At 40.4% G+C, this 27,857-nt stretch overlaps 1 protein-coding gene and 1 gene segment (V, D, J or C); one reads left to right on the forward strand and one right to left on the reverse strand.

Annotated features, from left to right (window-relative positions):
• Window positions 1–27,857, reverse strand: part of LOC144529260 (Ig kappa-b4 chain C region-like) — a 128,202-nt gene that overhangs the window by 92,498 nt on the left and 7,847 nt on the right.
• Window positions 3,810–26,580, forward strand: LOC144528542 (cell division control protein 42 homolog). Its single transcript, XM_078267192.1, has 6 exons — window positions 3,810–3,911; window positions 7,800–7,904; window positions 17,540–17,612; window positions 17,879–17,988; window positions 19,070–19,267; window positions 20,294–26,580. The coding sequence occupies exons 2-6, from the start codon at window positions 7,800–7,802 to the stop codon at window positions 20,381–20,383; spliced, it is 576 nt and encodes a 191-aa protein (XP_078123318.1). The 5' UTR covers window positions 3,810–3,911; the 3' UTR covers window positions 20,384–26,580.

Below are 27,857 nucleotides of genomic sequence, written 5' to 3' on the forward strand. Positions count from 1 at the left end.
TAAACCACGGCCGAGCGATGCACGCACACACACACACACAGACACACACACACATGCGTATATAGAAAGAGAGAAAGATGAAGAGGAGGTGAGAGAAAACCAGGTTGTGGCAACAAAAAGGAAAAGAAGGAGAAAAAAAAGAGCAACGAGGAGAGATCAAAGTGCAATGAAATGCTTTGGAAGTGAGAAAAAGAGAGAAGCTTTCCGAAAGGGAAAGGGTAATGGAGAAGTGCCTTGCATTGTAATTATCTCATATTCTGCTGCGTTACCACTGAAGGTCGACTGGCCTTTCGCTCAGCGAGTTCCCCTCCACCTACAGCACACCACGGCCAATCAGAACGGCCAAAATAAACACCAATTAAAGACATCATATACAGAAAGTCTTTATCTTCATTATTTTTGTTCCTGCCTTCCACATTTTTCCACTGATTTCTTGTTGATTACTTGTTGATTACTCGCGCATTGCCAGACCTATCTCCACAGCGTTGTGGAGTAAGGTCTGGCTACACCACAGATGCATTCTGGGATAGGAGAAAATAAGCGCTCTATGTTGTTTGCATTTCTTTAAACCAATCACAACCGCCTTGGGCGGCGCTAAGCTCCGGACGCAACGACGGTGGCTCTGCTAAATAGTCTCGGGAAGGAACTTGTTTTAGGTGGAACATTTGCACCCCGCAAAGAAAAAGGCACATATAATATTAAATGAAGTTAACTGTTTACACCAGGGGTCTTTAATGTTTTTTATGCCAAGGGCACCTTAGCCAAAAGAGAGACAGAGCAGGGACCCCCCTACTACAAACATAGTATACAATTGAGTTATACTTATTATACCGGGTCAGATGGATGAAAATGAATGGATATTCATATATAATTTATAAATGTGGAAGGTACAGTGAATCCTTTCTGTGAATGGCTCCCACAGTGGCTACCTTACCTTGATTAGTAAAGTAAATCCTCAATGCTGTGTAAGTTAAATGTTTCTTTTATACTAATAGGCAGATTTGTTGTATTCATGTTAATGTATACACATATATATTTTGTAAACTTTCAAATTCAATAATATGGTGCCCCCTCTGCAGTAACTCTGAGGACCCCCTATGGGTCGCGGACCCCTTGTTGAAGATCTCTGGTTTACACAACACAGAAATGTAAGCTATTTAAAATAGCTGGATACGTGGTTAAACATAATTTGCTCTTACCTGTGTATCACTGTGTGTACTTTGTCCACAGCAATCCCAACAGGTGGTCCCAAAACGGGTCCCAGTTAGAGAGGAAATGCCGTAAACATATTCTTTGTAAATCTTCACGATCATTCCCCGAAATGCCTTGTTGCACGATCCAAATCTTTTTCAAAACTTGACATTTTGAGCGTGTAGCTTACTAGCTCGAAGGTTGTTGTTTTTTTTTCAGGGAAAAGAGTTTGAGAACGGCAACACAAAGAGAGTGGAAGGTGAGGGATGTCAGGCAATTATCCTGGAAATGTACTTCCATTGATCCAGACTACTTGTTGATGAACTCTCTGCCTGTTGCTGCTCATGTTAAATACTTTTTTTTTTAGTTTAGCTTAATCAATCACCTGTCAAACTCACTCAAGATCTTTTTATATCTTTTTGTTTTTCTGTTTTTGTTTTTCTCCAAGGCTCAAGCAGAAGTAACATTTTCTGGAGTCTCAAGTTTTAGTTTTTTGCGACTTCTAAGGCCACCTTGAATCAAAGCCTCGAGTCCATAGCTCCGATCCAACATCTTGTCTCTGGTAGATGAGTGGATCTTGGTGAATTCACAGCCAGCTCCCCACTGTCATCTTCTATTATACAATGTCTGTTTGGTGAAGCAGAAGTGCCATGAATAATTTGGCTTCCATAAATCCATTCACAGGATTGTATGGCAGTCTCACATCATCCATAGCCTGGTCTTATCAGAGTCTTGTACATTCAATTTGTACAGAGAGTCTGACCACTCTCCATTGACAAGTGTTAACTTCCTTGAAGGCAGGTACTCTGTTGAAGTTTAAAACTATTGGATCTGCCCAGAGCCACTCTGGATCTGCCATAACCACGTTTGGTCGTGACGTATGTCATGCGCATGTGCACCAAGAGGGGAGTCGACAACAACTATCGGGTTATATTTAGCATTAGCATCACTAGCGTTAGCCTTAGCCAACTCCTTCACCACTAACGGAGCGAGCTGGAAAATCAAACTTTTCCCGAACCCTGTGGGGAGGAGGGCCACAACATCATGGCCACCAACAAAACTCAGCAAAGATTGTTCTTGCTCGGGCTTTAACTTCTGGATATTCGGCAGCGTTGCCACAACAGACCGAATGGCTTCGCTCACATCTTTCTAGCGCACGTACTCAACGTCATCGTCTCAGCCACTCCCTCTGTTCGCTGATTGGACCAACAAATATTTGGCCGGAGAAAACCCAAGAATATACCGCAAACCCACACGGAGTACTGAAGGAAAATGAAAATTGAGCGGAAATACGTAGGAGGGCGGAGCCAGGCTACATCATCCACCTGTTTAGCCTGAAATACAGTAATTAAATTAACCATATGAGGTAGCCTAAAAAGCATGACTTAATTGCATACATATCTATATATGGAAGTTCAAATCTCACATCTAACTATCTATCTATCTATCTGAGCATTGAATGCAGTTACCCTTACAGCAGAGATCTTCAACAGGGGGGTCCTCAGAGTTACTGCAGGGGGACCCCAAGTTCATGTTTAATGTTTGTTTGTGTTTTTTGAAAAGTTAATATGTATGAAAATATACATAAACACGAGCCCAACATATTATTAGGAAAGCTACATCGGCCTATTTGTGATTTGTTTTTAAATGTACACATTGATGACAGGCTTACTGGCCTGTAGGTAAGATAGCCATCCATAGATACAGTTAAGCCTAAGGATTCAATGTGCTACATGTATGTTTAACATTAAAACATGATGTATTTATAAATATATATATCAATAATTATTATTTTAATAGCTTAGTATTGTATGCACCATAAAAAAAAGGTATGTATAAAAGCTTTAGGCTGCCCTACAGAGGCCCAGTTTAACATTAAACTCAATTTTATACAATATATGTAGTAAGAGTCCCTGATCCGTCTCTCTTTCAGCTAAGGGGCCCTTGGCCTAGGTTGAAGACCCCTGCCGTACAGTAAAACACCAACAGTCTGTACTTCATCTCCCTCTGGTGGTCACTGAGAAACTAGATATCATTTTTAATTTACATTAAAATCTAACAGCATCACAAACTACAACCTTTAAAATTACTATGAAGTTGATTCAACAGCTTTCTCAAACAATTTCCACAAAAGCTACCCAATAAACTGGCAACTGTGTGTGTGTGTGCATGTACAAATACCTGCAACTGCATCTACTGCTATGTTCATTTATTTGTTGTTTGTAATATTTCAAACATTTTCTTGTATATAATGAGCAGAAAGCAACATGCACACCACTTGCTTTGTCTCCTTTGAGGTGCAGGGAATTAATTCCCCTGAAGATCAATTTCCAACGAAGAAATTAAATTCCTGCACACACTTGTCACTTGTCATAAAAAGAAGAAAACAAACTGTGGGGGATTGTCGATCTAGACCTATTCAAATAAATAAATAATTAGTAAGTGTTACAGAGCTTTGAAGATTATTTTTTTCAGAAGCCTTGCAAAAAATACATGCAAAAGTTTGACATTTTACAATGTCTTTAGATTTGAGGAAATTAAGGAAACCAGACATCACGTTACGGAAACAACAAATTAGGCTTCACATATTACATCCAGCACATACCACACATACCACAAGTCATATTTCCGGTTTCCGCACTGGAGGAAAGGGAAGTTTACGGGAAGCACCTGAACGTAACACAACATTACCAGCACTCCAGCGGCTGAGGAGAGACAAGGTAGTAGCTGTCACTGTCTTTAAATGTGATTTACTGACGATAAATACTGAAATATCAGCAGAGGAACAGCGATATACTTGAGACTGACTCTTTTTATTGTGAAAGCTGTGACTGTTAGCCTGCTGACAGCTAACTCTGCTAACCGGCAGCTGTCAAAACAAACGATTTCCTTTAACGTTCAGCTAACTCTGCTAGCTAGCTTGTGTTTCAGTTAGCCGTTAACGTTAATTCTCTGCTGAAAAGTTACCGGTGTGTGTTTGTGTGTAAACCAGAGCATCTATAGGGCAATGTGTCAATGAGTCAAAATACATGTAACCTTAGTCCCTGAAAAGTGTCGTCGTTTATTCATGTTAAACTCATTTGCAACATGCCTTTTTATTATGGGTGGGGGTCTTGGCGGATGTAAATGGAACGCAGCACGTTAGCCACCGACCTAACGTTAGTAGTTAGTTTAGCTAACGTAGGCTAGCTTCGAGTAAACTTTTCAACATTCAGTTGCTTATAAATGCAGCGAACAAGTAGTAACATGTAGCATGTCATAACTTTAACTATGTGCTGCTCGCCTGCAATAAAGACGATAATTAGGTTTTTGTAAGTTCTTAACCACTGTTTTCTATGCGGAAGTGACTGAAAAGCAGTGAAATTAGATTGATATCACATCATTTATGGCTCAAAAAATTTAATATGAATACTTTTTAAGCCGTCTGTGGTTGGTTGATGGACTATACACTCTACTGTGTGATGTCTTAGTTGTCAACAAGCAGCAATATTGAAGGAATGACAGCATTCATGTGTTTCTTAGTTAAGGCAGTAGCTAACTAGAAACTCAAATCAGACAGAAACAGAAAATCGATAAATATCAATTGTGATCATTTATTTCATGTTTATTTTCATCATTTTATATAAACTCAAGGACCTGCCGTTTGCTTTCAGTTCACATTTTGAAGATTTACTTTGTGTTTTCATAATCGATGCTTTTGACTGTAGCTGACAATAGACCTTTTTCACAGCAGACATGTTGACATGCCATAGTAGGAAAAGCACAGATGTATTCAAACCCATTAATGATGGCTGCATTCCACTTAGGAGAGGCCCTGGTATTGTCCATGCTGACTCACTGAAATAGCTCACTGGGACACTTGATGGAATTGAGCCATCGTTAAAGTTATTAATATCAGCTGTGCTTTTCCTACTATGACAAGTCAAAATGTCTGCTGTGAAAAAGGTCCATTAGAGCAGAAGTTTGAGCAACAGAAAATTAATCGGCAACTATTTTTGATATTTGCGTAATTGCTAACATTCTCAGGTTACAGCTTCTCAAACATATTAAATAGCAGGTTTTCCCTCTCTAAACTAAATGTATTTGCTTTTTATATAGATAGTCTTTCCCCATGAGAGAAATGCCATTTGTCTGCAGCTCATTCTGTTAAAATAAATCGTGAGAATATTGTGCCATGAACTTAAACTCGTGTATCGAATCATGAGTTGAGTGTATCGTTACATCCCTACAGATCAATTCGTCAACCGGCCTAATCCTTTCAGCAGCAAGCCCTCCGGTAACTTCTGTTTTAAAGAAGCAGCAACTTGATGCAGATTACAGCGTGTAGAAGAAGAAACAATAGTGCATTTAAAAGACTTGTTTGCCACTAATGGCTGCATTCTCCAGAAATGTCTGCATGCGTTTGTGACATATCTCGGAGGAGGAATGAACTCTGCAGACTTAACTGGTGTCATCGTCCCTGCCGATGACCAGTTAACGTGTCCCTGACTCATCAGAGTTCAGCTGAGTGCTGCCACTGCCAAAAGACCCAAACAAAGAGCCAGTGATGAAGTGGCAGCCCATACCCCTTTACCATTGTCCCCCTTAATGAAGCGCCAGCCTGGGTATGGGAGCTGCTCAGCGTCTGAGTGGTCACAGGATCTCCAGCCAGTGTGTACTTAACACTGTGTTACACTGACTACGTTTACGTGCACGTAATATTCCGTTTTTTGCCCTTATTCCAAAAAAGACAGTATTCACACTAAGCTGTTTACATGGCTAATGAAAGTGACTATTCCATTAATATTCCCGTTTACATGCAGCCGTGGAAAATATTATTTTTTTGAAGTTTTCCAGTAGTGGCAGACTTGTTGGAGAGTGCAAACACAGCCTCCCTCTTTCATTCCTTCAACCAGCTTCTTAAAAAGGTCGGCGTTGCAATGTTTGCGCATATCCAAAAACCTGTTGATATCCAAGTCTTTGATAATGTTTAAACGTAGCTATGTTTGTCCTCCTTTTCTTTTGGCCATGCAACTCTACCGCAGCCTTTCAATATGTCGGCTAGTTGGTTTGTGTACAACAACCATAGCAACGCATAGAGCCGACCGTAAGCCGTAAACAGGCAAGAGGCCGAAAACGGTCACAAACTGTGGTAGAAACCCAGACTGAGACGCATATTCAGAATGCGCTGTACACAAAGAATAATGCTTCTAAAACCAAAATAATACCGGCACGGCATATCACACGTGTCTTAATCGGAAAATGCTATGTTAGGAATAAAAGGCCTAATTCTGAATATCCAAACGGAATATGCTGTTGACATGACCCCTAACAAATTCAGATTATTGTCACATTCAGAATAATAGTGGAATATGCTTGTGTGTGTGTGCACGTAAACATACTCATTGTTTCTGTCTCACACTTGGTCTGCTTACGGATGCTTGGCATGGCATCCCGTTCAACCTGATACAAACAGCCTGAAGGCTGCCGGTTGCTTACATGCAGCTGATGCATATGATCCCGAAAATACTAAATATGCTCAACAAAGTTTCCCAAGTTGACAAGTCTTCAAATGAACGTGTCGACCGAGAGTCCAAAACCCCAAAAGAAAACGTTATCTGTGATGAGTGTTTAGGATTTGGATTTCAAGGTGTATGGAATACGTTCCCAGCTATAAAAGGAAACCACGCATGCACCACTGGATACACTTTTCAAGTGTAAAAAGAACAAAGATTTTGATGCATTTTTTAATCACATTTGCTCCCTGGATCCACGCACACGTCTTGTCTACTGTACCTTGACTACTTCTTTATATTACACTAGTTGACATGGCCGCTGTATGTTGCACTTTACTTATTTAGTCTCACAAACTGCTGAAAATTTAAGAAAAAAATCAGAATATTCAATTTATCTAGATCTATGCGGAACTGAAAAATCATGAGTCTCTTTGCATTTGTGAAGCTGTGCCATTGAAATGAATTGGTGTTTATGATTGGTGCACTCATATGGGTATGGGGGATTTACAGTGAAACGGTTGGATTGTTTAACCCTTTCAGAGGGAATTTGTTTGTATTTTTGAACAAGTGAGTTATATTACGCTCACATACATGTTCAGGGTTCAACAGTAAGGGTTGCCATGATGGCCCGGAGCAAGTAAAAGGCCACGTCGGCCAAGTAAATATAACAACCCACCGGCCCGTTCGCCCATCATCATATCATAATCATTTGATTTGAATGTTCCGTTGGCCAATCAAGAATTGCGTTGGCGCTTGATGCTTTTGACGGGTTTTTTTTCAACATTTCTTTTACACTTTTGATGCTTTCAACTTTTTTTCGACGCTTTTTTGTGTAGGGGCCGGTAAAAATGTACTTCGGGCAAGTACAATTTTTTTATTTATTTATTTTTTCTTAGAGATTCGTAGCGTTGAACCCTGAATGTTTGAAATTTAAAAAGCGTCATGTTTCGGTCACTGTGTGGACGGGTTTTGTCTCTTTTCTCACCGAATTAGAGGATTAGAAGTCGTTCCAGTGATCTTGTCAATACGGGTCAGGGTTAGTAATAAGACTTTTCACCGGTCGCTCTTCTCTCGTTAATTCCCTGCCTTCCTCCTCCTCCTCCTCCTCTTTAGATGCAGACTATAAAGTGTGTGGTGGTTGGTGATGGTGCGGTGGGAAAGACTTGCCTGCTCATCTCTTACACCACCAACAAGTTTCCCTCTGAATACGTCCCCACGGTGAGTAGCTTTTTTTTTTTTTCCTTCAAAACCAGGGTTTCCGCGGGGTCTTAAAAAGCCTAAAATTTCAAAATTCAAATGGTTAGGCCTAAAAAAAGTCTTAAATTCGCTGAAGTGTTGTGTTCTAGGTCCTAAATAATTGTAAACAGGTCTTAAATGTTCCTACGTCCATGTGACACTGCCTCTAATGCTCACTGAAATGTTTTTTTTAATTTTTTATTCCGTGGTAGTTCTTTCTTTCGCTCATACAAATATATAATTTGCTATTTATGCACAGATCATTATTGCTCCGTGTCGCTTTTATTCCATTTTAAGAATGTTTTTTACTTTGCAAGTGCTTGTGTGACCCTGGATTTCGTTGCACTTTTATGTCGTGATATAGGCCTTGCATTTCATTCATAAAAGCCTTAAAAAGTCTCAGATTTGACTTGTTGAAACCTGCGGAAACCCTGAAAACACGAAACTAATCGACTAACACTGAAAGTGACAGTCTGCAAACCAGCAGCAGCAAGGTGTTTTCACTTACTGTTCTTCTTGTACAGTCGCTGCCACTGTAGCTCTTTCCTGTCACACAGGAAGTGATACTTGTTTGCAGGTTGTGTGGATTGAGCCGGCATTAAAGGACGGTTGTTTACATGAACAGTGATCTGTCAGTAAAAAGGCCTTCAAATCACAATACATACACTGCTGTGTTTTCATGTGTCCTTTTTCAATTGGGGGTTTCACACTTTTGGTTTACTTTGAAATAGGGCTGGGCGATATGGAGAAAATCAGATATGGCGATATTCCTTCTTGCGATATCAATTACTATATTACGATTTCCAAAATCTAAGACGATATCTACTCTCATATCAGGATATCAATATAATATTGAGATATAGTACATTGTTTGGATAATCCTGTTAAACTGATCACTTGCTTACAACGTGTTTAACTCCCTGACTGCGTGCGTTCATTACAGCAACGCCGCCATCCAACACGATGGAAATAAAACCCCACTTTGTCATCAACTTCAAAAATGTAACCTGAAAGGAATAGTTTGACATTTTGAGGAAATAACGCTTATTCAAGAGTGCCAAATGAGGATTGATACCACTCTCATGTCTGTCATTTCACTAGGGCTGTGCAACTAGGCTAATTGAATTTTGATCTCGATTTTTTGCTCCCAACGATCACAAAAACAACGTATTCGAGAAAAACGATTACATTTTGCAAGTAAACTCTTATTTTGTCTGGTGTTCTGAAGGGGAATCTAAAAAAGGGAAAAGTATTACAGGGAAATTTACACTTCAATGTGTTTTCACTGTTGATTTAACAGTTTTACCGGGTTTTTTTAAAGTTCAATAAATGCAACATATTTCCAAAAGTCAATGAGTAAACGTGTGAAATAATCGAGATCAAAATAGTTGTGATTTATATATATATATATATATATATGAGGAGGTTAGCTTAGCTTGCTTTTTGGATGGATTGTTATTTGTTGGAAGTTTATTTGATTAGGACAATGCACATTAATCGATTGAATTGACAATAACAGGCCCCACAAAAAAGAACGACAGTTACACTTTAAAGTGCTGTTGTCTACTGATATTGTCTTTCAACTAACATAAAAAAAATCTCGTAATGGCTAGCTAGTCTCATATCACGATATCGATATAATATCAATATATTGCCCAGCTCTAGCGTGCAGTGTAGCCAGCCCGTTAGGATTGCAATCCTCAGTGCATGTTTGTGTGTGTGTGTGTGTGTGTGTGTGTGTGTGTAAATGTATGTGTGTGGTTGCTTATTCTCATGTAGCTGCAAGTTGACATATTTGAGATTCTCTGGGGTCCGTCTCCCTACACTTCCTGTTTAGGTTTTTTGACTTTTAACTGTGTCATGCTGAAGCATCACGACGAGGAAGCGGCCTCTCGGGCTCTGCAGATACAAAATATGGTCGCCTCAGCTCGACTGATCCTGCCAACTCTTGACTTTTCGGTCGGACCGTTTTAGAAAACAGCTGAGTGACTGTTGACAGGCGGGACTGTCCTGCTGGAAATATCTTAAACGTCCCTAATTGATGGGCAGCTCCGGCTGACTGCTGACTGCAATTTGTTGAGTAATTCTCTCCTGTTTTCTATCGGTACCCCATCCCACCGTCTCTCTCTCTCTGTCTCTGTCTCTGTCAGTAGTCAGCACAGTTTGATCAGAGGATTGCAGAACCAACAGTGCTGACTCAGCTTTATCTTCCTCTTCCTGTCTGACTCTGTGTGTCCCCCCCCCCCCCGTTTTTAACAATTTGGTTTGAATATCACTTAGATTTTAGTTTCTTTTTCATTAGGTATAATTGTGTGCGTGTGTATATAGATGTATGTGTGTGTGTGTGTGTATATATATACTAAATAACTACCTCTGATGGTAAACAAGTTTCTATCGTCTCTGTGTTTACCATTTTGTCATAATAATGACGAATAAAGTTGTAGTGTTTTGAGTCTTGAGAAGAAAGTCGCTGTATGTTGAGGATAGAGTATGTACTGTTTGAGAAAAAAGTTCAATATTTTTTTGAGAATAAAGTTGTAATATTAGTGTAATAAAAGCCCAATAGAATCATAACGTTACACATTAAATATAAAACCCTTTTCTTTTCCTCTTAAAACCAGACTTTTTTTCTTGTAATATTAAAACTTTTCTCTCGTCACACCGACTATATTCCCATAATATTACAACTCATTTTTTGACTTTATTTTTTGTGGTCCTAATACTCGTACTTGTGGTAAGTAACAAATGGTAAATTCTTCCATATAATAATAATAATAATAATAATAATAATAATAACAATAATATAAGGAATGATTGCATACCTCCCACTCATCACAACAGTTTGGTGAGTCAGAAACAATGATGTCATTTGGTATTGCTTGTTGTCCCATTGTTTTCTCACCCTTATCGTTTTTGTTTTTTATTGCATGTGTCACATTCTGTTCCTGCCAGTATATCCTGTTGTTGTTGTTGTTGTTGTTAGCAGCAGCACTATCCCTCTATGCCAAACACTAGTTTGATCCTAAACTTTTGAAACTAATAATCACATTTAATGACTTGATTCATTATCGTGCAGCCGTCATCTGTCAAGTTAGATGTGAAATGGAACCCTTTTTAAATGACAAAATTGGCATTTCCTGGCTTTGTGTAAAACGTACTGTAGGTGCGTGTATTTGGCGGGGGTTTTAAGGCCCTGACACACCAACCCGACGGCCGACCGTCAGCAGAGAAGGCAGTCGATCTGATCAGTCGGCTCCCCGAAGTCCAAAAAGTGCCTTGGAACACACACCGACTTTTGCGTACATGCCATCCATCCATCCATCTTCATCCGCTTATCCGGGGTCGGGTCGCGTACATGCGCGAGACGTAATACAAAAAGTGAAAACCGGAAATGACAAACGCGTCACGTGGGTCTGGCTTCTCCAGCTGACCGATAATGGCGGCTTGTTCGAAATACGATTTCGTATTTTACGAAAATAGTTCACTGAAACTGAAAATATTTTAAGAGAGAAATAGGCCGTGCAGTTGCTGAATCTGTCTTCATTTCAGATCGACAAAGGTCAGTTTAAAAGATTTTCGTCAGATTTTGAGAGGCGTTCGTCACTCATCCCGCTCGCCAATTCCGGGTTAGCACTCCACCAATCAGATTGGTCATGGAGTCCGACTGCCCGCCCTCCGACCCAGCAAGTCAGGTCGGCCAAAATGAAGGCCAACGGCACGGAACACACCGAACAGACTCGAGTCACTGACCTCGCCAGACTGTCTGACGGCCGATTATCGGGTTGGTGTGTCTGGGACTTTAGGTGTCCTTCCTCAAGAAAATGTCTGCATACATGTTGTCTTTGTGGGATTTTGCGTCTCTTTGTAGTCGTGTTGTGTCTCTTTTTTGTTTTCCTTGGGGTAGTTTTGGGTCTCTGTGGTCATTTGACGTCTCTCTGTAGTCTGTTGGAGTCTCTTTTTATTAGTTTGCGTCTCTTTTTCACATCGCTTTGGACCGTTATTATTATCATGTCTGTGTCTGAAATGTCAGAAAAGGTAGAGCAGATAATTAATAACACTCAAAAAACTTAAAGACAAATGGCTTAAGAAGTCCACTGGGGACAAACTGCAATCATTAGATCTTAGAAAAGTCTTTTAGTTACATTTGTTCGGCTTAGGTGCCGCCCAAAATGACTCGGCTGCTCCACCTTAACCTTATAATGGCGGGGGGGGGGGGAACCCTGCTAATGTTTTTGCAACTGCTACTGTTTGTTCTTCTCTTCACGTTAAGTAGGAGGTCCATCACAGCAAACATGCACAAGCTTTCTGTTTGGTCTTCACTTCATTGTGTTTGTGTTGAGCATTTTTTTACATCAGCGCTTCGTCTCATTGAGCGGCTTCCTGTCAGTCAGCTGACTAACCACCACAATAAGAAAAATCAGGAGGGAGGAAGTCTCCTCCAGGAAATAATCCCTCAGAAACATGTCTCCTTATCAGACTTGAATGTCACGTACATAATAATTACTGTAATCTGGTGTGCCTTTGTTAGGGAGTTAAGTTCAGCGCTGCATCGATCGATTAGTTGTCAACGATTAAATTAATCACCAGCTATGTTGATAGCTGATTAATCTGTTTTGACTCATTTGTTATGAAAAAGACTAAAACATCTCTGATTCCAGCTTCTTAAATGTGAATATTTTCTAGTTTCTTCACTCCTCTGTAAACTGAATATATCTTTGAGTTGTGGACATTTTTCACCATTTTCTGACAGTTTAAAGCCCAAACAACTATTCGATTAGTGGAGAAACTAATCCAACAGATGAATCGACAATGAAAATAATTGTTAGTTGCGGCCCTGAGTTCAGCTGAGGTTTGGTACTGTATAAAATCTAAATGCAGCATTCGCACTAAGCACTATAACTGGCCACTTCTCCATGTAGCGGCAGCTCTCTTCCACAGTAGCAGCGTGTTGTGATCAGACTATTTCTCGCAGCTTCTGCAGTCTGAGCTATGTCCTAACACATTATCATCGTGTGTGTGTGTGTGTGTGTGTGTGTGTGTGTGTGTGTGCGCGTGTGCGTGTGTGAGTGAACGAACAATGACCATGTGTGTTTGTATTTTATTGAAATATGTTAGTCTCCATGGCTTCGTGGCTTGTGTGTGTGTCACCGTCACCCTGAACTGTCTTGTCAATCGGGAAAAACAAAACAAGTAACATCTGATTGTTACCAAGCAACTAAAACAACAACAATTCTCTGTCAGCAGCCTCTCCCCAGTAGTTAGGCTGGCCTGGGTTAGACTAAAACGGTTAAACCAACATACCCAGTCCAACACAAACTAATGAAAACTCAAATTATCACTATTAAAAAAAAAAAAAAAATAATAACTTCAACAATACAGCTTTGTCATTTGGTCTAATCTAGACTTGAGAAATGTGTTGTGACGCTGGTTCCTTTTGTTCCTTTTGAGTTTTTGTTCTAAAACAGGAAATAGGCCAGAGAGTCAAAGCCAAATATCTCACTGCCTTTTTTTGTCAGGACAGCTTAAGATGCATAATACACACAATACTATGTATATAACTATATGTATATTATGGTCTGATCAAAGTATACAGGATGTTATCGTTTGAAAATTAGTTTAAAAGAGAGCTAGGGGAAAACAAGAAATTGACTGACATGAATATAATGTCTGAACGTGAAAGGAAAGTCATGTTATTCAAGAAGCAGACTTTTTTTTTCCAACCTGTATCTCTGATTTTTGCTCATTTAATCACAAATATTAAAATTGTATTTAAGATTTAAAACTTTTGTTTTCAAGAGCTTCAGAGTCCTGCTCATATCTGTACAAAAGAGATGGTGTTCCAGTACCAATACCAAACATTAGTTTGTTACTTTAAGATATATATATATATATATATATATATATATATATATATATATATATATATATATATATATATATATATATATATATATATATAAAAACATATTTTCTTTTTACAAATGTTGCTGCACACAAACTTTGCAGGAGTACAGTTGTCTAAAACTGTTTACATTTTAGACAACTGCTGTCCGAGCAGACGTTTGTTGTGGTCGTTTCATGAAATTTTTTAATTTGAGTCGCATTGGTTTTGGTTTAGCCAACAAAGATGAAGGGCCCTATTTTAACAATCTAAGTGCACGGCGTGAAGCGCCTGGCACCAGTGCGTTTAGGGCGTGTACGAATCCACTTCTGCTATTTTGACGGCGGAAAAAAGGGTCCGGGCGCGTGGTTCAAAAGGGTTGTACTTAGTGTCTTCATTAATCAGAGGTGTGTTCTGGGCTTAACATGCAATAAACCAATCAGAGTGTCACCTCCCATTCCCTTTTAAAAGCCAGGCGTATGGGAAATTGACAACTGCGTCGGTCTTAAACTAGCAAAGACACTTGCATCGGGCTTTGCGCTGCGCTGTGCCGGGTGCAAGATGGGGCCCAAAGCCTTTTTAATCTTTTTTTGCGTGAAATTTGAATAATTTTATAATAAGTATAATATAAATATAAGTTGTCAATTCATATTTTTTGCTATTGTTTTTATCAACAAAATAAACACAGATTTGAAGGTTTGATACACAGCCACATCTCAGGCAGCACTGATACAGTATTGAGGTTCGAATGCAGCCCTAGACGTAGGAGACATCGTGCGAAAGCCTTCCCAGTCACCTGCTGTGAGCCTGCCTGTTTAAATAAAGACCAAACAGATGCAGGAGTAAAGCTAGCTGGAATCCATGTTTGTAATACAAAGTTTCCTCTGCTACAGGCTACATCCTCCAGTTTATCTGGAGCCTGTCTGTGCATACAGAGCTTCATTAAAAAAAAAAATGTGTCTGCAGGCTACAGCAGGTTGACGTGTTGAAGCCGTGCCGTGAATTCAAACAGGCGTATAGCGGCTATAAAACACTCCCTGCTTCAGCTGACTTCCGATCTCACACAGAGCTGGGAGGTTCACTTGAACAGCAGCAAAACAAGACTCCCTTTACTGTTTCCATCAGTTTGACATGTTTAAAGTAACACAGTTTCTCTAAGCATTGAGTAATAAGGATGGTAAGGATGTACATGCACACAACATTTTTTAAATCCAAGCAAGATAATTAATAATTTTTATTAACTTTGATTTGTTCAAGGCCCAGTAAAGCTACCATACAGTACGTCATTATTTCACATGATTTCTGGTTTGATGAAGACACGGCCTTGTTGTCAAAAGGTTATGTCAATTACTTCCTCCTGCATAAGGCTAAAGCGTGATTTATGGTCGTGCAGAGGCTCCACGCAGAGGTGTGTGTGTGTGTGTGTGTGTGTGTGCGCTCTAGAGTCATAGTGAGAGAACCAAATGGCGCTTACCCACTGCTGGTACCAGCTCGACCACCCCGTCCTCCTTTTTCCATTGCAGATTTAGTACCGCCTCATGCGTGAGGCGAGCGTGGCTGGTCATCATAGCGACGCAGCAGGAAACTGTCGTGACCTAACGCGTCACACACACAGAACGTGCAAGGTGTTGTTTTTGACTCTCGGCATGTGGCTGTTGCCACAGCCAGAAGACGCATTTAGTTTCAAAAGAAGCTGGAGGTAGCAAAAAAACAAAACGCAGCTGGCTAAACTATTTAGAAAAGGCGGGTTTGTTCAGGACACCCCCGTCTGTCACTAGCAATGACGACGCAGTGATTAGTGACGATTCTCTCCGACCAATCAGTAGTCTGCAGGTTTTCACGTCACCTTTTGGTATCGCCTCAGCTCACTTGGAACCTCGACGGAGGTGATGCTACAAAAAAGTACCTGTCAGCTGGTACCAGAGACTTTTTTTCATAATGGAAAACCCAAAAAATTTGAGTAGGCAGCGAGTCGAGCAGGTACCACATAATGAATAAACGCCAAGTGTCTCCCCTGTGCTTTCTGACCATGGTGGGAAATCTGTAGCAGGAAAAGTTAACCCTCTCCTTGATTTCATCTTTTTTTTTTGGAGAAGGAGAACCAGAGAATGAGTAGGGGGGAATGCAACGCAATAAGCGTCGCCGCGACGTGTAGTTACATTTTTCGAGAGGTGCACGTCAGGCTACGGCGTAGGGTCCAACGTAGGTTTGTGTCTCCACACAACTACTTACGTAGCCACAGCATAGATTTTACGCAGAAGTATACAGTAAATCAAGCTTTAGGCGCACCACTAAAGCCGTTTTTGGGCAGTACCTAAGCCGAATGAATATGAAATCTTTGTGAGCATCAAGACTAACTAAATGACTTGATTAAATGACTCTGATCTAATGATTGTAGTCGGTCCCAGTGGATTTCTTTAGCAGGTTTTTGTCTGCTATCTTTCCAACGTTTTAGACACAGATGTGGTAATGAAGATGGATCCTGTTCCAGACCTCTGACTTGCCACCCATGTAGCTCATTTGTTCAGAGAATAGGTCTGACGTCTAATAACTGTTGTTTGCCACCGTTGGTGAATTAATTGACCCTATAATCAGAGCTTTGTTTATGGGATTAAGAAAATGCGTCATCTTCCTGAGCCAGAGGCAGAAACACAGCTGTATAAGTCGTTCCAAGTCAACTTACAGAAATAACGTATGACTAAGGTCGATGACCACAACGTGGTATTTCTAATGAGTGAGTACAGTATTTACTGACCGTGTGCAGGAATTTATTTCTGATTTCCAGCATTTGTGTCGACTTGAAATCCGCCAACTTGAAGAAAAAATGTCTGACTGATTGAATGTAGTAAATTGAAAAGGCAACTCATTCAGATTATCAGGCTACTGAAGATGCAGATTTGATCAACTTTTGATTCGCATGGAATTTAGACCACAGACGACCTCCGTAATTATTACAAATTAGTAGAGGTCCCCAGGTAATACTAGTCCTGTGCAAATAGGGCTTTATTATCTCAAGATAATAAGAAACATTCTCAAAATATACAAGTCATTGCGAGATTGTGTCATTATTTTAAGATACTAAGGCCTACAGGATCCTTCTCTTTTTCATCACAAGGCAAAGTTTTGATCTTATTTTTTATTTTATTTTACTGGTGGAAATGGGCTTCCATACCTTTACGTGTGCAGGCTGGTGAAAAAAACGATTTAATTGTTTAATAATGATGTACTATAGAATACCCACTTTGTTGCTTTGCACTTGGAATGTTAGTGAGGGTCCTCCTAGTGTGGGGTCCGGGACCCCCAGGGGTCCTTGAGGGGGTTCCAGTTTTTTTTTTTTTCACTATAATTCCATCCATAAGTAACACAATGACAGAATGTATTACTAATTGGTCATGGGGTTCATACACTTTCTGTAATAAAACATTAAAAAGCAAAAGTCCTATCAGATGCGGGACCTTGGGACGAAATCTCATCAAATGGGGGGGTCTGTGGTCTAATTTGTGTCAGTTTAGGGGACCTTGACGTGAAAATGTTTGGGAACCACTGGTATAGAGCATGTGTCTGTCTCTTTTGTTGGACACTCACTTGCCTTTTTAAAGATGAGGCGTATACTTCCTGTTTTGTTTTAAAGGATGTCTGAGATCATATGTCTTTTTTCACGTTTACTTCCTTCCTCTGTGCTCCCTCCCTGTCTTTCTCCCATCATTCCTCTTTTCTCTCTCTCACCCTCCCTTAGGTTTTTGATAATTATGCAGTGACAGTGATGATCGGCGGCGAGCCATACACTCTAGGACTGTTTGACACTGCAGGTAAACAATAAAATACTGTGTATTACAAGGTGCAGCAACAGGAACAGTTGTAGGAACAATAATATGTATAGCATTTGTAGAAAGCTGTGAGTTTAGTGTCCGGAAATAGGAGAGAAACGGTTTCATCTCCTTCATTGACAACCGTCACGATGCCCTTGTTGCCGTTGCAGACGACCGTGGCTATGCTTTAGCTTTACCTGCTACATGTTGTCCGTCGTGTGTGTCGTTTGCTGTTGATCCGAGTGCTTGTGTGTCTCCCCCTGCAGGTCAGGAGGACTACGACAGGCTGCGACCCCTCAGCTACCCTCAGACCGACGTCTTCCTCGTCTGTTTCTCTGTCGTATCGCCTTCCTCTTTTGAAAATGTCAGAGAGAAGGTGAGTTTGTGTGGTTGAGTCATTTAGTCAGTGTCAGTTTTGGCTTTTGGGTTTGAAACATAACCGACTAAACAAAAGGTTGTATGTAGATGCAGGGTAGGGCCCTATCTTGCACCCGGCACAGCACGGCGCAAAGCCCGACACAAGTGTCTTTGATATTTGTCCAGCGCCCGCGTCGTTTAAATAGCAACTGCACCTGCGACCATCTGTGCGCCCATGGGCGTGCTGGTCTTACAGGGAGAAGTGTTCAGGTGAATTCTTGGCGTATTGCTATCTTGAGGCAGCGGAAAGTGAGCGCGCCATTGACCAACAAAAGCCTGGTCTAAAGTCAGTAGCGCAGCATTTCATTGTTATTTTAACAACGCATTAGTAAAATGTGCCTAGGCTCATGCACAGAGCGCGCACACTGCGCTTGTTGCACACACAGGGACACAAACATGCAAAAGATTACAAATTAAAAATATTACGGTGCAAATCCTCCATCATGCGCCAAGGTACAAACGCACCTGGCTTTTAAAGGGAATGGGAGATGACACTGATTGGTTTATTGCACCCAAAACACACCTATGATTAATGAAGACACTAAGTACAACCCTTTTGAACCACGCGCCCGGCGCACGGAGCCTTTTTTCCGCCGTCAAACTAGCAAAAGTGGATTTGGACACGCCCTAAACGCACCTGCGCCAGGCGCTTCACGCCCTGCGCTTAGATCGTTAAAATAGGGCCCACAGTGTTTTTCAGAAGAAAACAGCAGACTTCATATGCAAAAGAGTTTAGATCTAATATAAAACTTCTTCTCTCATTTGTGTTTTTTTTCCCAACCTTAAAATGTCTATAACTTTCCAATAAAGGTATCCAATTTTGTTGACTGGGGATGGGGATTTAGTTTTTTTGACATCTTAACAACAAAGGAAAAGTGAAAACATGCATAGAACACAAAACTGTCATAGAGACAGATGTACTAATCATTTTTATTCAACAAAGACAAACTTTACTGTGACTTTGTTCCTGACAGGTGTTAATCCAGACTCCCAGATGAAATGCCTCATCCTTCTTTGTCCGTGCGTCTCTCTCTTCACAGTGGGTGCCGGAGATTTCACACCACTGCCCGCGGACGCCCTTCCTGCTGGTCGGGACTCAGGTGGATCTGAGAGATGACAGCAACACTCTGGAGAAACTGGCCAAGAACAAACAGCGAGCTCTGACCTGTGAGAGCGGAGAGAAACTGGCCCGTGAGCTGAAGGCCGTCAAATATGTGGAGTGTTCAGCTCTCACGCAGGTACACCGAGAGGCAGTGTTGTAGTCAAGACCACCTAAACCGAGGCCAAGTCATTACCAAGACCAGAGTGTATCGAGACCGAGACTTTGAGGGGTTGAGACCAAGACCAGACCAAACAACTGAAACTAGATCCCTGAAACATACAGTATATACACAACTAGCTAATATTCGCTAAATCCCTTTTGGGTGAGGGGTGAAGAGATTTCTGAAGAGTTTTGTTGCAGAGGCAGATTGGTAACGTTAGGGCGTGGCAGTGCATCTTCTGCTACTTGGGCGGAGTGATTTGCTCGCAGCACACGAGAAGCCCCGTGGTGAGGAGCAGAGAGTAACAACGGTGCTTTTCAGGTGTTGCGCTAATCACTGCGCCCAAGTAGCAGAAGTAGCAGCTGCTTCGCCTTTCTGAGAATATAGTTCCCAGTATGTGTACGGTTAGAAGATGGCTGTGTCTCATGTGACCTTGTTATTTGTACACGCTGTGTCTATACAAATCACAACATGTAAATAGGAACATGTTGGCGTTATTTTGTCACGTATTGGGAGCAGTAGGCTAGATGGAGCCGGTTACCTCCAGGATCTGTGCTAAGCTAGGCTAGTGGTAGGTGCGTCAGACAGAGTTACGACACGCACGGAGATGAGAAGGGTATGTATGGACTTATCTAACTCTGGGGGATACGGGGAATAAGCTAAAGTCCCAATAAGTTGGCGTGTTCCTTTTTAAAGAGATCGAAGCACACACAAACGCACAAGTATAAACTTCAGGTCACTTACGTAGGCTACGGCGAAAGCTCTGCGTGGAGCCTCTGCACGACCATAAATCACGCTTAAGTTGCATGTTAAGTGCTGTCGGCTCCCTCTGTAAGTGATTTTGTAGTACAGTGGTTCTGGAGAAAGCTACAAGCAGCAATACAGGACGCAAAGCAATCGGCCCATTCCAAACGGGCATGTTTTGAACGGGCACGGCACTAGTAGCTACAAAGAGGAAAACGTAGCTTAACAGTGTTTCTCTCTTTTCTGTCTCTTTGTCAGAGAGGACTGAAGAACGTGTTTGACGAGGCCATCCTGGCAGCTCTGGAGCCTCCCGACAACAAACCCAAGAAGCGCTGCGTCCTGCTATAGATGCCACTAGATGGAGGAGGAGGAGGTGGAGGTGGACGGAGGGGAAGAGATGAACCCAGGCGGGAAGAGAGGGAGGAGGGAGGGTGTGGAGGTGGACGAGGTAGAGACACATGTTTAAACAGTGCCTTCAGCCGTAGTGGCTTAATGTGGGTGTGGAGACGGGCTCTCGACAGGCTTTGTTTTCATCCTAGATACGTGTCGATTGTAATATGACTAACACATGTGAACAACACTCCTCACTAACCAGGACACGGGGTTTTAATTAATTATAGGAGGAGGCAGGTTGAGCAATAGAGAGGGTTGCGCCTCAGACGCCTTAAGATACAAAACGGTGGATGGAGTCACGGTTACAGCTGAACTGCCAACCGCCTTCTCAAAATGATGACATTTCTCAAAAGATTTCTGCTCTAGTCAAACGTTCAAGAATTGTATAAAATGGCTGAAAAAGATCACGCTGCCGTCTTTCATTTATTGAAATTTCTGGTGAGGCTGAACTGCTGTGGATGTGCTTCCTGCAGCGGTTTGGAAAGTCTGGACATTGAAATTAAACTGACTGGTTACAAGTACTTTTACATGCACACTAATACTCCACTATTTTTCCGAATATGACAATATTCTGAATTTTATACGGGTCATGTCTACAGCATATTCCATTTGGACATTCTGAATGAGCCCTTTTTCCGATTTAGCATTTTCCGATTAAGACACGTGGGATATGCCGGTATTATTCGGGTTTTAGGAGCATTTGGAATATGCGTCTCAATCAGGGTTTTTTACCGCAGTTTGCGCCATTGCGCCATAAATGGGCGCAGAGGAAGGAAGTAAACGTGAAAAAAGACATATGATCTCAGACATTCTTTAAAACAAAACAGGAAGTATACGCCTTATCTTTAAAAAGGCAAGTGAGTGTCCAACAAAAGAGACAGACACATGCTCTATACCAGTGGTTCCCAAACATTTTCACGTCAAGGTCCCCTAAACTGACACAAATTAGGCCACAGACCCCCCCCCCCCCAAAAAAAAACTTTTATAATATCATATTATGTTGGCTGTGGTTGTTGTAAACAAACCAGCCAGCCAACAGTTTTTAAGGCTGCGGTAGAGATGCATGGCCAAAAGAAAAGCCCACATCTCTGGTTGGAAGGAGAAACACAGATCATTTTAAACATTACGAAAGACTTGGATATCAACAGGTTTACGACCTTTTCCGGAAGGTAAATGAAGGAATGAAAGAGGGAGGCTGTGTTCGCATGGTCCAACAAGTCCGCCAACCTTGAAAAAAAAAATCCTATTTTCCACATCTGCATGTAAACAGAAATAATAGTGCAATATTCACTTTCATTAGCTTAGTCGGAATTTTGTCTTTTTCGCAATAAGGGCCTCAACTGGAATATTATGTGCATGTAAACGTAGTCTGTGTCCCACTTGCAACTGATAGAAATGTGTCTGAACTCACAGTATACTAATGGTTAGAAAAACGTTCTTTAAAATGTAAAATATTTGTTATTATTATTATATTTTAATCCAAAGCAGGTTGCATTTGGAAAAGCTAGATACAAACTGCAAACTGCATTATTAGTTAATGAGACCGATAACCGATATTTGGAACCAATATGCATTCATTACACTGAAAATGAAAATCTTTAAGTCAAAATTAAGATTTTGGAATGTTACAAACTCCAACACAAAACTTTGTTTAAATGCATTGAGCAATTATTTAATCAGAAACTTTCAACATAACCCACAGTAAGAGAGAGTCAGATATTGTTGTGGGCGGGACATTAAGTCAGACTCAGTGGTGAGTAAAACCGAAGCAGAGGGACAGACAGAGCTGGAGCCGAGCCAGAGTAGCGCACGTTTTAATTAATAGACTATCGGTTGTCAGGCAAATAAAACGCTGATACAGATAATCTGCAAACGGCCAAAAAAACGGCCCGAGAATCAGTCTATCCCTAGTTAAAACGGGTCAGCCCTATGTTCCCACAGCCCTATGTTCCCACATTTCTAAGATTCTTCTTAAACTTAGGCCCTATGTTAGGGTTAGGGTTACATTCCATCTGTAGTCCATTGCTACTGGATAATAGGTTGGGTGTAATTGGCTACCAAATTGGGAGAAAGGGGGATCAAATCTGATACGAATTTATGAAAAAGGAAATGTGGGAACATGGGGCCTAATTTTGGAAAAGAAAAAAATCTTGGAACTGTGGGAACATAGGCATGCTCCCGTTAAAGCTTGACCCGGTCGGTGAGCAACATTCCTTGCAGCTCAGCGGACCATCAGGGTCACGTTTCCCGGGGGGAAAAAGTGGTGACTGTAACCTGACTCCATCCATATCAGTGGAAAGAGATTCAGATTGCTTATAGCAGCGTCGGTTGATTAGAGTTTTCAGTAGAGCTTTACTGGCTTCTGCTTGGCAGTCTAACAGAGATATACACACACATGCATAGGGTTGGCTACCGAAACCCAGTTCCACTACGGAACCGGTTCCTACGCAACCGGTAGGAATCGGACCAGATTAGAACGCAAATTTCGGTTCCTCATTTCGGTTCCACTTAATGTGTCGACTGAAAACGGAGGTAAAATATCACACTTTCTCTGTAGTCTACCGTTAGCTAGCTACCGTAAATGTAGGCTACTTTTAAAATGCCATATTTTCCCTCTGGGCTCACCAAAACGGACGTAAAAGCATATTAACCATTCACCTCATGCGATCGCTAGTAAACATGTTACATCTTTGATGTCATTTTTCAGTTTTTCAAGAATTGGTTTAGGAATCGGAATCGTTTTAAAAGTACCAGTTCGGCATCAGAATCATAAAGATCCAAACGATACCCAACCCTACGCATGCACACATGCAGTAGTTAATGATGCCAACACTTGGCAATAAACGGCGAGAGCGATAATCAAAGTTGTAAACTCGACATCCTTGCTGCTGTTATGTGAAAACACAATTTGTTTAGGAATTAAACCTTTTATTTTGGAACATAAATAGATTGATTTTCATAAGACAAACCAGCCAAACAGTTTAGGGCTGCCACTAACCATTACTTTCATTATCAATTCATCTGCCGATTGTTTTCTGGATGAATCTATTAATTGTTTGGTCTTTTAAAATGTCCATCCCAGTTTGTCAAAGTCCAAGGTGATGTCTTTAAATGTCTTGTTTTGTCCAAACCTCAAAGATACTCAGTTCAATATGATATACAGGAAGAGAAAAGCATGACATCTCCATATTTGAGAGGCTAAAAGCAGCATTTCTGTCATTTTTGCATGAGAAACTTCAGTGAGTGAAATAGTTGGGCATTATTTTTCTGTCCATCGACTAAAAGATTAGTTTCATATTCACTAAATTGAATGTCAGCGTTTATTCCTATAGTAATGTTCGGCAAACACTGTGGTCAGAAACACACGTTTGCACGTAATAGGCTTTATTGTCATTATGACCTTGCCTGGGCAGAAGTCCTTTCTGTGTCGCCACGCTGCCTTTTGTCTCTCCCGCTGGACACGTCCCGTCCTCAACACTCAAACTCCACCGTCAGCGCGATTCACCAAGTTTGGTAACTGAAAACTATTAGAAACTGCATACCACATAATATAAAGTTTTAAAGGCGTTACGTGTAGAATTTTAACAATAAATCAACATTAATTTTAAAATCATATCATGTTAACTGCAAGAAAAACAGACCGTCACAGAGGAGAGTGTCAGCCTCAACGCCAGACGGTCCGATTTGGATCACTTTATGGAAAAAACCATTTTGCCATAGATTGTGTGCTGATGACGATGGGTGAAAGCCCAGAGTTAGATTCATGGAAAACGTGGACTAACTTCTCAACTAGTCCAAGTGGTTCACAGTCAGAATGACAATGCGACAGTTCTATTAAGACATCATCTAATAAAAGTAGTAAAAGGGGCTTTATGTTGCACACAAAAAACAACCTAGAAATGCCTTAATTTCACTGCAGCGTCAAATCTACACTTCACCTCATGTAGTAATATTTTTGTATGTGTATTGAAACTTCCAGTAGTCGACTGCAAACGCCTTAAAATATTTAATTTTCTGCTCAAGAACATTTCTGCCTTACTGCTTGAAACCAGTCAAATCACATTCTCACATGGCATCCTAATATAGCCCAACAGTGGCCAAGGCAACAAATGAAAGCAGTCTGAAAGCATCCAAACTATCGATTTTGTTATTTATTTTTTTATCTGTGTGGACTAAACCTGTTGATATATTGTTAAATTGGATCTAAACGTTGATGCCGGATGCTGTTAATGGTAGATGTGACTAAAGAGCAAACATTTTAGACCTCGTCATTTTGTCCACTCCTGCTTCGCTCTCCTTCTGGCCCGACCGGCTCCTCAGGTGCTCGTCTGGTGTGTTAGCACCTCCTGGAGGCCTTAGAGGGGAATGCCGCTCAGTTTAACGGTTCATTTGTGTTGTTTATGTGGCCAGCAGCAGATTAATCAGTGTTTTGGGGCATTAAATAAATCTCACTTGAACCCAGAAATCAGATAATTTAGACTTGAACCTATAAAGTCAGACAAAAAGTTTTGGAGTTACACAGAACTGTTTGAGGATTTAGGTAGGTAGGTAGGTAGGTAGATAACTTTATTTATCCCTGCAGGGAAATTAAGGTGTCTTCGCAGCCAGGTACTTAAATACAGTTACAACATAAAACACCACTATTAATACAGTACAATACATTAAAATACAATACAGTCATGATACAATACCAATGCACTTAAAAAGGAGGGATACAACTTCAAGTACAGTGGGACTGCATAATAAATACGGTGCAGAGAGGACATAAGGCAAATATATTAATGTGTTTGGACACAATATACGCATCCATTACAACACAGCTCTACAGCCAGCATGTTGTCATGGCAACCACCAGCATGCAGTCCTTCAGTTGTGCATCAGGCGAGCCAATCACAAGTGAGAGCAGAAGGAATCGAACTTAAAGAACAATTCCAGCACAAAATAAACCTAGGGGTTAATAACACGTGTGTACAGAGTCGACCCTTCTCTGGGATCTGTTTTCATGCTAATCGAATGTGTCTAGCTTGAAACATGCTTAAAAAGAGATTGTAAAGACAGTAGCGTTCATGTATAGATGCAGGCGCCATCTTGGAAAACAGTCACGATCAGTCGGAACGATGAACGCCGTGCAACCAGTAACCAGTGACATAGCTCAAACACAGCGTTGCTCATGACTGTTTTTCCAAGATGGCGCCCGCATGTAAACATGAACGCTACTGTCTTTCTAAACTGTCTTTTTAATAAACTGTCTGTACACTTACAAAGTTCTCAATGCTTCAGTTTACATGTAGGGACCGTCGTCATGCTACCGTGGAAGTGTGGTGCTATTTTGAGCCTTGTTAGTGGTGTAGAAATAGCGATTTATCCTCTGCCCCGAAAGGTAGCGTTAGCAGCTAATCGCCGGTGTGCGCTAGCTTGTTTCAAGCTAGAGACACATTCAATTAACATGAAAACAGATCCCAGAGAACGGTCGACTCGCTACACATCTGTTATTAGCCCCTAGGTTCATTTTGTGCTGGAATTGTCCTTTTTAAAAAGGAGGGATACAAATCCAACTAATTAATTACTTTTGTTTTATGTTGCTAAATTATATGTAATAAATAATCGCTCACTGGGATCCGCAGAGTAGTGCTTCTGTTTAAGGCGGAATAATTGATGGTATTTCATATTTGTGTATAATAGATTCTGGTAAATAGTTTAATGCTCTCTAATTCTGATTGTCCTGGGCCAAAGAGATAACAATTAAAATCCTTAAACTGAGAATATTCCTCATTAAAAGGAACTAAAATTCCACTTTGCTTATTTTTTTCCCACTGTTTTGGAGATGACAATGTATTCTGATAATGTATGGGTGATTACAAGTATTATATATGTTTTTTCTTTGCTCCTTATTGTTCCTTGGGGGACATTATTTTAGCCATTTTTTGGACACTTTCTTTTTAGATATTTTTACTATTACTTGACGGTTTGCGTGCCAATGGGTTAAGAGAGTTTCACAAACTATACAATCCTCATAATAAGCTTCTAACGGTAGAAAAACAAACAGCTGAAGCAATAATTACAGATGTGCAAAACTGATGTGTAAGGGAAGATGAATGTTGGAACTGGTGGGTGTTTGGTAATAATAAAAACAGTACTTGAATGTTGTTTCACATTGACTTGATTTTGTTTTTTATTAATTCCCGTTTGATACACTTTTTTCCTTCCTCTGTTCCACTCCTTTTTTTTGTTATCTGCACTTTTCTGTCATTAGTTATTTTGAATAAAACTGCTTTGTCTTCAACACAGTATAAATAAAGTAAATAAGCATAATCTTGTGATTAATGGAGAAAAAAAAAAAAAAAAAGGAATTCAAGTTTTGTATACATTTAATAATACAATTCTGGGAAAATTTAACATGTTCAAGAAATCCTTTCCACAGCAATGAAATGGAAACATTTTCTAGGTGTGAATTTTCAAAATAAATTCTCAATCTTAATTTTTATTTGTTTTCTTTTTTTGTCAGAAACTGACTCCTGTGAACAACGCTTTTAAATTAAAGAGCGGTCATTATGGAAATTAATGAATGGACTGTGAGATGGAATATGACAAGAATATACATTTCTAAACAGTATAACAAACGTACAAATTATTTATTTTTTTGCCCTTTTCCAGATAAATGGGTCTCGGAGGTGAAACATACAAACCCTGCAGCCTTGACCATCCAATGTTGAGTCAGAAATTCCATACTAACATTCTATTTAGTAGGCTAAAACAGGATGGGAGATGTTCTAGTGTGTCCACAACCTAAGTATAAAAACTAATCATATTTCAATTGCAAACTGTTTCAGGGGAAATATCACAGTATCCAAACACTGGACAATATCAGGGCAATATCAGGGCATATATATATATATTAGGGGTGCACGATTCAGAAAATGTCACGATTCGATTCAATATCGATTTTCGATTAAAAAAATGATTCACAGTATGTAAATGTAGTTACTTTTCCCATGGGATTGCAGTAGACATACAGTTACAAAAAAAATAATTTTTATGAATCCATTTTTGGAATTCTATGAGTGGATTTTGAATCGGTAGAGCTTGAATCGCGATTCTAATGTGAATCGATGTTTTTGCACACCCTTAATAAATATCCCACAATGCAATGCAGTAGAAATGACAACGTTCATAACAGACAGCGACCAATCCCCAGGCAGCTCTGTAACCGCAGTGACACTTCAGTTTACATTTCTGCATACCGTTGTTTTTCAAGAAATGGAAAAAAAAGCTCATTTCAAAACATTTTATTGCGCTGTTTACCTCGGACGAAATTGCCTCGTCACCGTTTACATTTTTAGAAAACCCTCAGACAAACCTAAAGGGTGACCAATATATGAAGAAAAAAATAAAACAGAGAGGGACCCTCATTATGCTACCGTGGAAGTGT

This window comes from Sander vitreus, chromosome 14 (assembly GCF_031162955.1).
Source record: "Sander vitreus isolate 19-12246 chromosome 14, sanVit1, whole genome shotgun sequence".
Lineage (NCBI taxonomy): Eukaryota > Metazoa > Chordata > Actinopteri > Perciformes > Percidae > Sander > Sander vitreus.